General features: G+C 57.7%; 1 protein-coding gene across 1 annotated transcript in view; it reads right to left on the bottom strand.

The window, feature by feature from the left end:
* The window catches only part of LOC111160024 (tetratricopeptide repeat domain 28), a 596564-nt gene that overhangs the window by 27843 nt on the left and 553991 nt on the right, over nt 1–14730 (bottom strand). Inside the window, 1 exon segment of the mRNA XM_022522789.1 lies at nt 13549–13689. Within this exon segment, the coding sequence (XP_022378497.1) occupies nt 13549–13689 (141 nt within the window).

Here is a 14730-nt window from a genome sequence, read left to right as displayed (position 1 = left end):
CCATTTGTTTCAAGGTATGGTTTCTGCCCCTGGCTTCCCCCCACTCTTTTCAGCATTCTCAACAATGTCCCCCTTGACCTCAATTCCAGGGCCATGCCGCGCCAAGCCGGGAGCGCCCTCAGCAGCCACCGCCCCCGCAAGAGAAGAGCAGAGGACTTGGAGGCCTGGGAGCCTGCTCATGTCTGTACCTCTGTCTCACCCACTCAGGAAACGTGTCATTACAAGCGACTGGGGCTGCGGCGCATCTTTGCCATTGGCGCCAGTGAAGCAGAGATCGCCCTGCAGTGACACTGAGAGGCGCACTTAATTCCACAGAACACGCCGCAAAGAGCAATGGTCCCCTGAAGGAGAGAACCAAATTGCTCTCCAGATGAGGTGCTCTGGCGGAACACACAGTGTCTGTCACAGGCCTGTGTTCACCCTCATCCTTGGCAGACAGAGCTCACAGCCCCCAAAGCCCGCACCGTCAGCAGGACGAGGCGGCGACAGGACCACTCAGTGCCCCCTCCCCACACGTCTCCCTTTCCACCCCCTAGACAGGTGCCTGCCCAGATGGCGGGCTTGTAACCTCGGGGGGGCACCTGAGTCTGATTAATCCAGCTGCAGGTGTCCAGGGGGAGTGCCACATGCCCAGACAATGCTGTGGCCACAGGTGCTCACCATGACTGGCGGGGTACTCCCTGGAGGCCTGAGCAGGGCATAATGCTGGCAGGGGGTGGTACCCAAACATGGTTTCTGGAAGTGGCCAAGGCAGTGCCTGGGAAGGAACATGTCTGGAGGGACCTAGGGAGCTGGGGAGGTATCTGGGGGTAGACTTGCTGGGTGCAAATCCCAGCCTGGGGCTCCAGACCTTGCTTTCTGCACCTGCACAAAGGAGAAATGCTATCCATAGCATGAAGCGTCAGGATTGGAGAAAACATCCAGCGCGGAAAGTTGTCGGGAGTCTCAGCTGATGGGTCAGTGAGTGAGATAAAGACCTGGCAGGAGGGAGGGGAACACGGGCAGGATTCCAGAGCACAAGCACAGATGGCCATGGTGTCTTTTGATTGAAATCCATGAAGTTCCAGAGGCATCTAAAGGGCGCAACAACACTAACCTATTCCATATGTGGCCCTGCCCATGATGGGGCAGGCCTGTGGGGTCCTTGCACCAGGCTGCGAGGAAAGTGGGCAGCTCCAGTAGAGGTCTGGGGACACCAAAGTCACAAGACGCTGACCAACTGCTGGTCAGGCAGAGCCAACAGAGGACTTCCTGGGAGAGGGGCTTTTGACGTGGGCACCACCATCCGGAGTTAGCGTGCCCGTGGACAAGGTGGAGGCCATTCCGAGCTGACGGAACAATGTGGGTGGGGAAAGGCACAGATGTTGGGGGACAGAGACTGGAGCGCCTGGGGTGATGAGTGTGGGGGACAAGCACGCCAGGTGGGCCTGGGGCTCTGGGATCGTGCTGTGGGGAGGCCAGGTACCACCTTAAACATCAGGCTCGTCTGAACAGGAAGCTCCTGCCCCAGGCTAATTCCTTATTCCCACTAATCTCCAGGGCTGGACTTTGCAGAGCAGCCGTGATCAGGCCATGTGACACCCCACCCTCACTCCTGGCCGGTCTGATGGAGAACCCGTCAGATGCCTTTGACCAGGGCTGGTAAATACACAGTCGATCGAGGCATCTTTTTGCTCCGAGCAGGTTTCCCAGGACACCCTCTCTGAGCATCTGTTTCCAGGCAGTGCAGACTCTTCAAGAACCAGGACCTGGGCACCCCAGGTCACACAAACCTGCCAGGGGCTAGGCCCCTTGTTGGAGCCTCAGCTGAACCCCCCCCTGCCTGTGGCACCTTGGTCCTGTTCTCTCCCCAGCTGTCAAGCCCATGCTCACATCATCAATCCCCGATAATTTCCACCCCTGGATGCCATGTGAGCGTGATCTCTCACATTCTCACCCTAGTCCCTCTCGAGCGCTGGTGGGTCACGGATGAACCATTTCCGGAGCAACAGCTCCCGGGCTCTGATCCCCTCCTGGGTGGGTACACCTGGACCCAGAACGTGGTGGCTTACACTGGTCAGCCAGGAAGCCCCAGAGATCAAACCTCCGATCTGTGCTTCTGTTCAGGGGAGGACACCTATCCCTAAAGATGCCATTTTCTTTATTCTTTTTTGTTTTTTTAATTAATTTATTTGACAGACACGGATCACGAGTAGGCAGAGAGGCAGGCAGAGAGATGAGGGGGAGAAGCAGGTTCCCCGCTGAGCAGAGAGCCGGATGCGGGGCTCGATCCCAGAACCCTGGGATCATGACCCGAGCCGAAGGCAGAGGCTTTAACCCACTGAGCCACCCAGGTGCCCGAGATGCCATTTTCAAGTGAAAAACAAAAGCCCCCAAATACTCCATTCAACTTTAAACAAAAACCGAACAACCCGAAACCATCATTTGAAGTCACAGTTAATCCACGCAGCTCCCTCCCTGGGGCTCCATCCCAGGACCCTGAGATCATGACCTGAGCCAAGGCAGACGCTTAACTGACTGAGCCCCCCAGGTGCCCGGTCTCTTCTAGTTTTAATAAATTAAAAATCTACTCACTGCTAGGAAACCGTTGAGGCTCTTTTGACCCACGGCCCCAGCCCCCAGAGCCGGAAGCTCTGCAGTCCTCCCCACAAGCACCCTGTGTGCCTGCAGCTTTCAAGTGCCATCACCTGTCCTGGACAGGGGGCACTGTGGACACAACCACCTCGGAGAGGATCAGAGTCATGGCCAAATGGCAGGAGGTCCCCCGGGGCTCTGAGGCCCAGCTGGCAGTGGTGGTGGGTGAGAACTGGTGTGTGGGATGAGGAGCCCTGGGCTGTCCTCGCAGGCACACCTGCCTCCTTCCTGGTGCAGCCACCACGTTGTGAAAGAACGGCCGAGGATCCTCCATGGGGGGAGCTTGCTGACTGCGCGCCGCGGTGCCTTCTGCGGGACCTTTCAGTCTGGCTGCCTTCTCTCTGCCTCGAAATCTGACTGGAAGACAGAAAATGGTGCCTTCCACTTCTCAGAATGGGAGCACAGACACAGCTGCACACACTTGCCACATGGCAGGAGGGTGAGCCACAGGAGGGGCGCATCTAGACCCCTGCCAGGTCCGCCGCATCCACACCCCCTCAGGTCACTATAGTCGTGGTTGTTCCTCCTTTACAGATAACGAACTAAGGCTCCAAAAGAGTAAGAGACCTGTACAGGCCAAAGAGGAGGGTATGAGCCAGCCAGACCTCCCACCTGGTATGGGAGGGGTTTTCGTGCGCCCTCCCCGCCTTCAGGACTCACTGAAGGACCTGCCCACCTGCACTTGCCTCCGACCCCCACCTTCCCCGCTGCTGGGTCCCTACAGGTGGAGTTGACTGTAGGCAGCCCCTCCTGGGAGCTGCTCTGCTTCCAGCTTTTTGGGAGCGACCCGGCTGTCGGGATTCACAGCTGCACCACCGCACAGCGCCAGCAGGTGGCACTGGCCCCCTTTCCTCAAGGCCCGTCCATTTATTGCTAGGGACCCCGCGGGGCTAATTGACAGCCTAGCTCTCGGCAGAGAGATTTTCTCACACCACACCGTCTTTATTAGCTCATTCCTCAGCTGATTTTTATTAATTTACTTCTGGAGAAATATTCGTTTTCTCCCCTGCACGGCTGTCTGGGTGGTAGCAGGGAAAGGAGAGGGAGCAAGCCCGGAGCCGGGGAGGAGGGAGCCCGGCATGCAGGGCGGAAGCTGCTCGGCCTCTGCAGGAACAGAATGCAGGGCCGGACATGATGTGTGAAGCGCTACCGAGGAGCAGACGCATCGGGGCGTTGTTGATGTCTCCGCAATGATGACAAACACCAGGCGGCCTGGGCGGCCCGGGCTGCTCATGAATCTCCTTACACGGATGAAGAAATCTATTCCCCAAAAAGGGCAAGTTCTAACTGGGACGGGCCTGCAGAAGACCCTGGGTGCTCAGACTCGCTCCGGCTCACACAGCACACGGCCCAGCCGTGGCTGTCCGGGCTGGGCGTGTGTTCCTGCCCAGTGAACCAGCCGGGCCCCAGGGGAGGCGGAGGGGGACACCGCGAGGCTCCACCCAAACTGCAGGCACCAAGCCAGTCGCCCCTCCCATCAGGGCTCCGTTGGAGGGGGCAGTTAGGTCACTGGGCACACAGCTGCACATGCTAAGCACCCAGCCCTCCACACACACGCTGGGTTCTCATGCTTTCATGTTCAAAGATGGAGAGCAGACTAGCAGGTGAAAACAAGGGAGCAGGGGCCGGACCCTCCCTTGGGAGAGACTACAAAGGGGCCCCCCTCAAACCTGACCACTCCAGGGATAGCCAGAGCCATTAGGCCGTGAGATCCTGTCCCTCCTGCTTCTGCGGCATGGCGAGAAGAGCCAGCAACCCAGAGCTTAGTGCGGCCAAAGCACTGGGAGGAACCAGAGCTTCACAGGGATGGGCTGGCTTTGGCTTTCTGCTACTCACACCGGGACCCAGAGATAAGCAGCCCTTCACAGGGCATATCCTAGTAGACTGTGAACAGGACTCCCCGATCTGGGGAGGAGGCAGGAGCCCCTGGCAGAGCACTGGGAGCAGAGAGGAAAGGTGCCACAGCCTGAAAACGCAAAGGGGCAAATTTGATGGAGGGAGGAACTGGCTTTGCTGGGGCTCTGCTCCTCAGGGTGCCCACGAAAATAGCTGTCCAGCTTCCTGAGTGACCGCCCCCACCCCGGAAGCCCACCTGGGGTGACCGCAGAGAGGCATTAGTGAAGGGGGAGACTTGCTTCTGAGGACAGAGGAATGCCTGAGACAGTCCCATGTGTGTACGCACACGTGGCCTTGAAGCTTGAAGGCAGGCAGGAGGGTTGAGGCAGCTGGAGTGGGCTCTCTTTTTCCCACCTCTCTCCCGGGTCCTACCCCTCTGCTCTCAGTTCCCCACCAGGCACTTGGGGCCTTCCCGTCTCTCTGGGCATGGGGCTCTGGAGGAAGCCGAGCCAGAAGGGCTTATGGCAGGGCACACCAAGATATGACATCTTCAGAACCACCAGAAAGGAGGGAGGAGGGGGAGGGAAGTCCCCATATGGGACATCTCCCAGGGTGGGCTAGATCGAGGCTGTGACATGCACAGGTCATGGGAATCTTTAACACAAGGTGGGTCTCCCCTCGCCGGCCCAGACCCTCCGCTGTTACAGGGGAGCACAGAGATAAGCTTCCTGCCTAAGGCCATGAGGTCAAGGCTGTGTCCTTCGGGGAGCCTGAGGCCTGGTGCTGTTTTGATCTCAGGCCCCGAACCCCCCATCTGGAGTGCATGCTGTCCCCCAGCATGACAAATACCACACAGACCGCCGGTCCCCAGGGACCCTCTGTGAGCAGGGCCTAAGCTCCTGGTCAGGGCCGTGCTGGGGGGCAGGGAGGAGTGAGGAGTAGTGGGGAGCTTGCTCCAAATGGGGCTGCCTTTTCTCAGCCATATTTCTGACTTGGCTCCTCACCTTCTCAGGATGTCTTTATCAGACAGTTTCACTTTCTAATGGCTGGGTTGGGCAGCTTACCATCAGGGCTCACAGCCACAGGGGTGAGCCTGGCTGCCTGTCCTGGGCCAGAGGGAGTGCTGCCTCTGCTCCTATGGAGCCTGGAGAGCCCCCTCCCCCTTGGTCAGAGGGGTCTTCCCCCTCACAGCGAACCCTGCTCTTGGGTGCATGCCCACCAGACAGTGAGCTGAGCTCTTTGCTTCCTTCCTCCCCACCCTCAGTCCTGGGCAGGACTTCAGATTCCCCTCCGGGGCTCCGAACTCTGAACTGAGTCTTCTGAGGGATTGGAGCTGGCCTGAGATTTGAACAAGCACCCGGGGTTTAAGGCGCCAGTGGAAAAATTAATTGGCAAATCCATTATATTCAAGTAGCCAGAGATGCCTCAATTCAATTTAAAAAGGTCTCTGATAGCGTTCAGTGACTCTGCATCTCGCACGAAGGGCTGTCTCCTCTGGGAGAGGAGGGCTGTCAAAGGCATTTTAAGTACTTCTTCAGGAAGCTGCCAGCGCTTTCTGCCTGCTCGCCTCCTTAATTACCAAGTGCCCGGCTCACCGGGTCTGGCTCCCTCCACAGGAGAAGAGCTGAGGCTGGGTGGGCTCAAGCAGGGACCCCTGCTTTTCCAGCAATGCTGGCTTCTCTTTAGTTCAAGGACCAGCCGGGGGCTACATGTGGCTTCTGGCCTCTTGCTCTTGGACTCTCCTAGAATGTTCAGTGTGTCGGCAGGTTCGTGGCCCAGGTGAAGGACTGTGGCACAAACCTTCACCCAGAGGAGTGGCTGCCTCTGCTCAGTCGGGGCTCTGCTCTCTGTTTTAATGCGCATGAGGCCCCCACAACCAACCCTGCAGATTCTGCCTTGGGAAAACCTGATGCGCAGGCCAGCCTTGCACAGGCGTCTCCTCCTGACTACGCCCAGGAGCTGGGACAGATGCCCCCAGCCAGGCAGTCCTTGGGGGACAGGCTTATCATGGACTCAGGGATAGAGAGAAGAAATGAAGATCCTGTGGTGGTCTGTCTAGCTAATGCATGTCCCATAACACAGGAAAACCCCCTTCCAGAGGGCCTTGCCCCTGTACACGATTTGAGTCAAACATGTCTGCGTCCCTTGCACCCAACAAACCTGTGGAGTCTCACCTAATGGCTCGTAAAGAACCTCCAGAGCTGTATTAGTGTTGTCCAGAGACAGAAAACACCACCTCAGGAGGCAGTGAGCTCTCCGTCACTGGAGGAGTTCAAGCAAAGGCTGTGATCATTTGGTAGGGGTGTTAGACAGGTAGGAATCTGGGAGCCAGAGCACTGTCTTTGGAGACTGACAGACCTGGACAGTAAAGCCGGCTCTGTCACTGATGAGCTGTGTGACCCTGGGCAATGAGTCTCAGGGCCCTCATCCTTAAGAAAGGGTTGCGATTGTTCCCCTCACGGCTATTGTAGGGATTGGCTAAGATAATGCAGGGAAAGCACTTAGCATAGTGCGGGGTTCTCAGTAAATAGTCAACAGACATTCACCACCATCATCATCATCATCACTGCCATCGCTATTAATGTCTGTCTCAGTCCCAACCAGCCTTCCTCCCTCCCTTCCTTCCTTTCTACCCACCCTCCCTCCTTCCCCTAATGAACAAACAAGTACCTGCACCCACTCAGCACAAGGCAGGTGGCAAGGTGCCCTGGGGGACACAGAGAGACATCAGATGTGATCCGGCCTCAGAGGAGGGCACAGCCTGGGAGAGGACAGGGCACGGATACACGTAATTAAGATGCAAGGTGAAAGGCCATGGCTTCCTTCTGGACAGGTAAGAGTGCCCCGGAATTTCAGAGAAGGAGGAAAGTATTCCCAGGGAGGGCAATCCAAGATGGATTTGTGAAAGGGTCTTCTGGAGAAGGACCCCAGGGGAAAGCCCTCCCTGGCTGTGTCCCATGCCCAAGCCAAGGCCCTGAGGAGGGAAAGGGCAGGTCCAGGGTCCCGTCAGGTGAGGACAGAGCATAAGCGAGAATGCAGTGGGAAGTGGGAACAGTGGCGGGGCCAGGCCGTGGGAACTCAAACACCAAGCTCTGCCACTTTACCTTGAGGCCCCTGGACCCCGAGTGGGAAGGTGATTGATCAGAACTGCACCCCAGCCAGGGCGGGACGTGAAGACGAGCGGCCTGCAGGGCCGGTGAGTGGTGAAGACAGCAGTGTGGGCAATGGAGGCTCAGCCCGCAGGGAACCAAGCCCAGATCTTCGCTGACAAGGTGGGAGACTCGGGCCAGAAAATTTGCTGAGCATCAGTGATTTGGCAAGTGTGCTCCTAGGATCGCATTAAATGGCCATGTCAGGGGGACAGTGAATCTCCAAGAAAGGTCGTGGCAGTGGGAATAGACAGAGAGTTGGAGACCAGAAATGAAATGTTACAGGGTTGACCTGGCAGGTCTCTGCGGGGAGGTGGCCTAGGGTTAGCAGAATGCAGGAGGCGCCCCGGGGTAGGGCGGCAGGCCAGGGTCAGCACCCTTCAGGAGCTGTACAGGGTGTGGGCCTCAGGCAAAGGCCGAGCAGCACTTCCGTATAGAAGGCAGACTGAGTCAGTAAGTCTGGGTCAGGGCTGAGGCCAGGGAGTCACCTTTCAAGTGACTTCTGATAGAGCATTCCTAACATCACACCTGTACCTCATTTGCCCCCAGAGAAACACAGATGGGGGTGGGGGTAGGGGTTAGGGGTGTCCCATGAGCAGGAAGCTGGCCGATGCCTAGAGGTGGCGCACTGGGCAGCGGGGGTTCTGAGGAGGGCTGGCCGGTGTGCCTACTGATCAGCTGGACGCCAGGACAGGGGCTCCTGCCTGAGGCCTGGGGACGGACCCACCTATGGAAGGAACAGCTGTTGGCAGGAAGACCCCTGCTCAGAATTACCACCGTTGCGGGGATGCAGGTCAGGGCTGGGGAGAATGCTCAGCCTTCTTGTTGGCGCCAGCAGGAGAGCAAGACAGAGTCCTGGCCCAGAGCCACAGGACCACCACCAAAGAGCCGAGGACAGGGCTGGCAGGATACCAGTCAGAAGCTGAGCTATGGCCACAACAGACATTTGGCTGGATTACCGTTCTGCGTTGATCCTAAGTCCTTCTGGTATTCGGTGGCCTGAGAGAGGCTGTTAGGGGAGGAAGCGTTAAACTACCTCATCAGGTTCTGGAGCAGCAAGCCGATTCCTGCACCACTACCCCACCAGCCCCACCAAAGGACCTTTGGTGCCACAGAAACCTCAGACCTAGGGGTGCCTGGGTGGCTCAGTGGGTTGAGTCTCCAACTTGCTTTCAGGGTCCTGGGATCAAGCCCTTCACTGGGCTCCTGCTGAGCGGGAACCCTGCTGGAGGATTCTTCCTCTGCCTCTCCCTCTGATTTTGCACACACACTCTCTCACTCTCAGGTAAGTAAATAAATCTAAGAAAAGGAAAGAAAGGAAAAGGAAAGAAAGGGAAGGAAAGAAACTTCAGACCAGGTGGGGAGAGAGAGAAACTGCTTACTACACTGTTTATCTGTCACCACATGGATATCATCCTCATAATTCCCATTACTACTCCATTTTCCAGATGAAAAAATAAAAGGCTCAAGGTCACCCACTAATGAAAGGTCCCAAATCCAGGTCTGCCTGGCCCCAGAGCCCAAGGCTCCCCGCCAACTACATGCCACTCCAAGGAAAAATGCCTAGCTGTACGGAACGCAGGCATAGCCAGAGCCCCGTCGCGCAGGAGTGTGCGCATTCCTGCAGCCTGCTTTGGGGCAGCGCCGGAGGCAGGGGCAATTCAGATGTTTATAAAGAACCGCAACAATGTGTCCATGTAGACACATGCGTGACACAAATGCAGAGACAGTCACAGGTCTGCATGCTTTCCAGCAGACTGTGGGGCTGACCTGTGGGGTCAGCTTTATTTCTCTGCAGTCACTGTTCTTCCCTGTGCCTCCAGGAATCTGGGAGAAGTGGGCCCCAGTCTGCTCTGCAGTGCCCCCCTCATCTCGTCCCACCTCCCCCGCAGGTCAGGCTTTGGCTCATGGATTTGCAGGGCAGGACGGGCTCTGGAACATTCCTCCCTCCCCACTGCCTAGGTCTGACTCTCCAGGGTGGGGCGGGTAGGGGTGGGATGGGGGAATCAGGTGCTGCTGATGCCCCTCCACATGGTCCCCTGGAGGGACACATGAGCAAGCACTTCTGAGGGTCCTTCAGGAGCTTCCCCCTGCCATCCCCAACATGGGGTGACCAGATCTGGAGGGCAGCCTCCCAGTCCTGCCACATCCTGCACATCTAATAACTCTCCTTGCTGAGGTCCTCTGCCTGGGAAGCAGCCCCTCCAGTGGGAAGCAGCAAGTGGTTGAGCCCACGGGATGCACCATTCTGGAAAGGCCCGTGCTGGAGCCACACCAGCCACACCGTGGCCTGCCCACTGTCACCTAGGCTGTCCTTTAGGCTCTCCTCTACCGGCCCCACAGTCATAGGAGCCTGCTTTCCAGAGGATGGCGATACCTCTCCTCTCTTCCTGCAGGAACTCAGCCTTTGTGGGGGATTCTCTTGGAGGATTCCCACCAGGCCCCGGAGTCTCACTTGCCAATTCACCAACCAGTCTCCTTTTAGAGGGGGCTGGTGCATGGCTGGGGTGCTAGCTAGAGGTGGCAGAGACCCAAGGGAGGGCCCTGGCCCCTTGTGGCACCTCTAGAACCCTTAACACTTGGTTGTCCTCTGTGTGGGTTCTAGCCACTCATTTCTGGGCACCAGGGAAGGCCCTCTGCACATCATATCACACACAGCCATAAATTTGGAAAAATCCAGACCTAGCGTGTGTACTGAGCCAGAGGTAGCAACAGAGATCTGAACATTTCTCTGGGTTCTTGGCCCTGATGCCGGATGGGCGCACCGTCAAGGCCATGGCACCGCCCTGAGACCCTGAATCTGGGATGCAGTCCAAAGTCGTCCCGTTCTCCGATCCCCTGTAGCAACTGTGACCTGACTGTCACAGGCTCAGCCACGCGTGGGCGCAGACCCCATCTCCCCCACCCCTACGCGGGGGTGGGCCCTCCAGCCATCAGCAGTCAGCGTAACTGGTAACTCGGAAGCATTCTGAGGGATGCAGGCCAGGGGGCCCCCTCAGGGCTGCCGCTCTGCTGAGTGGGCCCACCCGGGGCCAGGGGGCTAAACAAGGGAAGACTCTTGACTGTCCTCACTGGCGCCATGGGCCCTGCACTCATGTAAGTGTGGTTTCCACCACCGCGCACTGGCCAAAAGAAAATCAGTGGTTGTGCAGACCTCAAAGACACAACAGACAACAAGGCCAGGGGTGGCAAGAGAGAAGGCTCTAATGCCAGCTCTCACTCCACGTGCACCGGCTGTGGCAGCCTCCTCACCAGACCACCCTGGCAAACCGCCCGGAACCACAAGGTCAAAGACCCCGGGGATCACCCTGCTGGACGGCCCCAGGGAGGGGAGCTGCTGCTGCTCTGGCATACAAGGCCCTAGACACACACACACACATACACGCACACACACACACATGCACACACGGCTGCCTCCACTTCCCCTCCGAAGGCTCTGAGGGACCAGTGTTCTTCAAGCCCTTAGTCACCAGCAGGAGTCTGAACACAAGCCCCTTCTTAGCCATTGCCATTCAGCGACCAAGCAGCTCACCTCCTCGAGGAGATCACTGGACACGGAAGGGTCAGAGAGGGAGGCCTGGGACCCCAGGGCAGAGCAGGGCAGGACTGGGCACTTGGCAGCCCTTAAGGTGTGGGGGACACAGGAAGGCGCCGGCCGGCGGGGCACTGGCAGGCATGGCCTAAAGTCAGCGCTGGCCCCTGCTCCTGCCTGGGTCCCCAGCCCCCAGCCTGCGTGTGCCCCTCAGCTGTGACGTGCAGGGCCAGACTGGACGTTCGCAAGGGCCTGCACTGTGCTGGTTGATAGGGACACCTTTGCCTCGTGGTCCCTCCTATAATGCTACTCCCCTTGGATGGAAACCAGAACCTCCTTCCTGGGTTCATCAGGAAGCGGCCGAGAGCCCTTGGCATGGCAAACTGTCTGAGGCCTTATGCACTCACTGTGTTGAAACTGAAGAGACACAGGTTGTTGCCCTCATACAGTCTGCCCTCAGAAGCCCCTAGAAGGTGAAGATTAGAAGTGTCTGTTGATGTGGCTGGGGGAGATAAGTACAGAACAGCAGGCAGCGAGGCCCAGGCTCCCCACCCAGCCCCGAGGCTGGCCCAGTCCTCACCTGAGATTGCACTGTTTAAATGAACCCACAAATTAATCCATGGTATTGTGCTCATCAGACCTATGTCAGAGCAGAGGTGAAGGACGAAAACCATTTTTCCAAAATGAGCAGTTCCATGACCCAAAATCCACAGCCGCTACCACGCTGGGATGATGAGCTAGGGTCCCAGACAGTCCTGCTTTGACCCCTTTCTTACCGTATGCCCAAAGCCCTGAAAGGGCTTGACTGGCTGCCAGGAGGCCTGTGATCGGGCGGGCCACGGAGGCCTCATGGCCTGTCTTTGGCCTTACCTCATAGGAAAGACAGGAGGTGGGGTCGGAAGAAGAGCAGGTGAGGCCCCATTCTAGGGGTGACCACCCGCCGCATACAAATGTCATCCCATCTGCATTCTACCCACCCACGGTATCTGAAGAATTCCAGCGTGGCACTGTCCTTCCCACTTTACTCAAAACAGTAGAAAGCCACCATGTGTGAGTGCCTTCTATGCATCAGGAAGCCTGCCGGTGTATTATTTATACGTAAGCTCCTTTAATCCCATGCTAAGGGAAAACTGCAAGGTAGGAAGCGTGTCCCCATTTTAGCAATGAGGAAATAGGTGGACAGTGTTCACACAGCAGGAAGGCAGCAAGATCAGAACCTGAGCCTTTGCACTGCGGCTCCCAGCCGTGCCGGGATCTCCTGGCAATCAAGAGTCACCTGCTCAACAGGCCGGGACGCCGGCAGAGGAGGACGATACCAGGCTCAGGCTTCTCCCACTGGTCATGTCCCCCCCATGAAACTAACAGCCGTGCAGGACATGCGTGAAGTGGGAGGGACGAAGGAGCACCTGGAGGTGAACCAGCTTGAAGTCACAGTCTCCTCCAACCAAGCTGCCAACCCCATCCCTGGCCCCTGGCTCCCATCTCACTCAGCTCAGCCCTGGGAAAGTAAACACATTTGTCACCCCGACAGCACAATAACGAGAGGAAACGGGCCTGCAGCGGGAGCAGACGGGGCTCCCTGCGCCCCACAAAGCAGGGCTGCCAGGCAGAGGCTGCCTCCGCCCAGAGCACAGTCACTCCCTTCTGTGTCCCAGGCTCCACATGCTGTCCTTCAAAGTCAAGGCTGTGTCAGGGACCTGAGAATCTGGGATGTCTTTCTGGTAAGTTCTGAATGTGACTCCGGGTTGTGGCCAGGCGACCAGATGAAAGCGGGATAGCTGCCCCTCAGCCCCAACAGCCCGCCCCCCTTTATCTGGACACCGCACAGCTATCACCCTGATAAAAGGATATAGGGCTGTGCTGGTTGGCAATTTCAATTTTGACTCATCTTAAAGCCATGCAGCCTTATTTGCTCATGTAATAGGACCCACCCCGGGTCTCAGGGTGGATGGGTGGGCTTGGGTCTGGACAAGTCCTCCCTCCAGGAAGGCCAGCACCCCTACTCTCCCTGACCTCCCTCAGTCTCGGGTGTTTGGCCCAGACGTCACTGACCGAAGCCGGCAAAGGAGTAGGTGCGACCGCTCTGTCTGGCTTCTGCCTGCTGTTCGGGAAGGCGGCTCCTGGGCTCCGTGAAGAGGCAGCCAGCCGGCCCCTGGATCTCCCATCCCAGATGAACACGATGGTCACATCAAACCTGTCATTCTTTTCTCACTCGACGCAGAGGTGCCGCCATGGCGCCGAGGCCCTGAGGCCCTGGGGAGGGTGGGGCTGTGGACACATCACACTCACTCCTGCCAGTTCATGGCCGGCAGCCCAGACGGCTGGAGGAGCAGGAGCCCGAAGCCAGTATCCCACTGCCGGGACGGGAGACCAAGCCGAGACCAAGCCGGCACGCACCTGTTGAAGAGGTTGTTCCGGCGAACCATCCGCAGAAAGCCGGTCGGGTCGGTAACGGAGTTGAGCTTGTTGTTCATCTCTTCGAACTGCTGGTCCATGATGTCTCCAGCTTCGCTCTCCGTCTCACTGCTGGCACAGGCCCTGCAAGGAGAACTGCAGAATAAGCCAGCAGGAGAGAGGAAGCACTCAGCCCCAGAGTCTGCCCTGAGGTCCTGGGTCACCCCCTGCCCCCACCACCCTGCAAACCCCCGCTACTGAGCGCCTCCCTGAGGCCCGCATGACCTGGCGCCCTGCGGCCTGCGGCCTCGTCCCTCCTCCGTCTAGTGCTTCTCGAGATGCACTCTGGTTGGCTGTTCTGTGGTCGCCCCCACTTGGCTGTGAAGCCCCTACGGCCGGTGCAGTGCCTGAGCCAGACTGACGCCCCAGCGTCCACATAAAGACACACAGTAGGTGCTCAACAGCTGGGTGCTGCACAAGCAGCGTGCTGGGCTGACGGTGCTCTTCCCGGATCAGAGCTCTGGCGAGCGCGGCAGGGTGCACTCTTCCAGCACACATTCCAGTCTGGCCCATTTCAGAAACAGTAACTAAGCCCCTAGCACGGGCTAGGCTCTAGGTGGGGCCTCAGGAATACCTGGCCTAAAAGGCAATTTCTTTTTTTTTTTTTTTTTTTAAGATTTTATTTATTTGACAGAGAGAGATCACAAGCAGGCAGAGAGGCGGGCATAGGAGAGGAGGAAGCAGGCTCCCTGCTGGGCAGAGGCCAATGCAGGGCTCCATCCCAGGACCCTGAGATCATGATCTGAGTGGAAGGCAGAGGCTTAACCCACTGAACCACCCAGGTCCCCTAAAAGGCAATTTCCACACAAGGGGACAGATATGCATACAGGTAGCGACAATGCCAGGCAGAGAGAGCACTGTTTGAAATGTGGGCTGGAGAAGCCCTGCTGATCGGAGCCCACTTTCCAAGCTCACGAGGAGGATGCCACAATTTTCAGATTAATAAATTCGTATTTCCCCTATGACAGACTGCAACAGAACATCTACAATGGGTTTTAAATAAACAGAAATACCCAGGAGCGCCTTGATTCATCAGCATGATTAAAATGATAAAAGGCTTGTTAACCGTCAAAGCCAAGCACTTGTGCTCCAACCGCCCCCCCCCCCCCCCCCCCCCCCCCCCCC

The sequence above is a fragment of the Enhydra lutris genome, unplaced genomic scaffold (genome assembly GCF_002288905.1).
Source record: "Enhydra lutris kenyoni isolate GAN:26980312 unplaced genomic scaffold, ASM228890v2 scaffoldscaffold73, whole genome shotgun sequence".
Lineage (NCBI taxonomy): Eukaryota > Metazoa > Chordata > Mammalia > Carnivora > Mustelidae > Enhydra > Enhydra lutris.
This window is presented reverse-complemented; position numbering and strand designations above follow the sequence as displayed.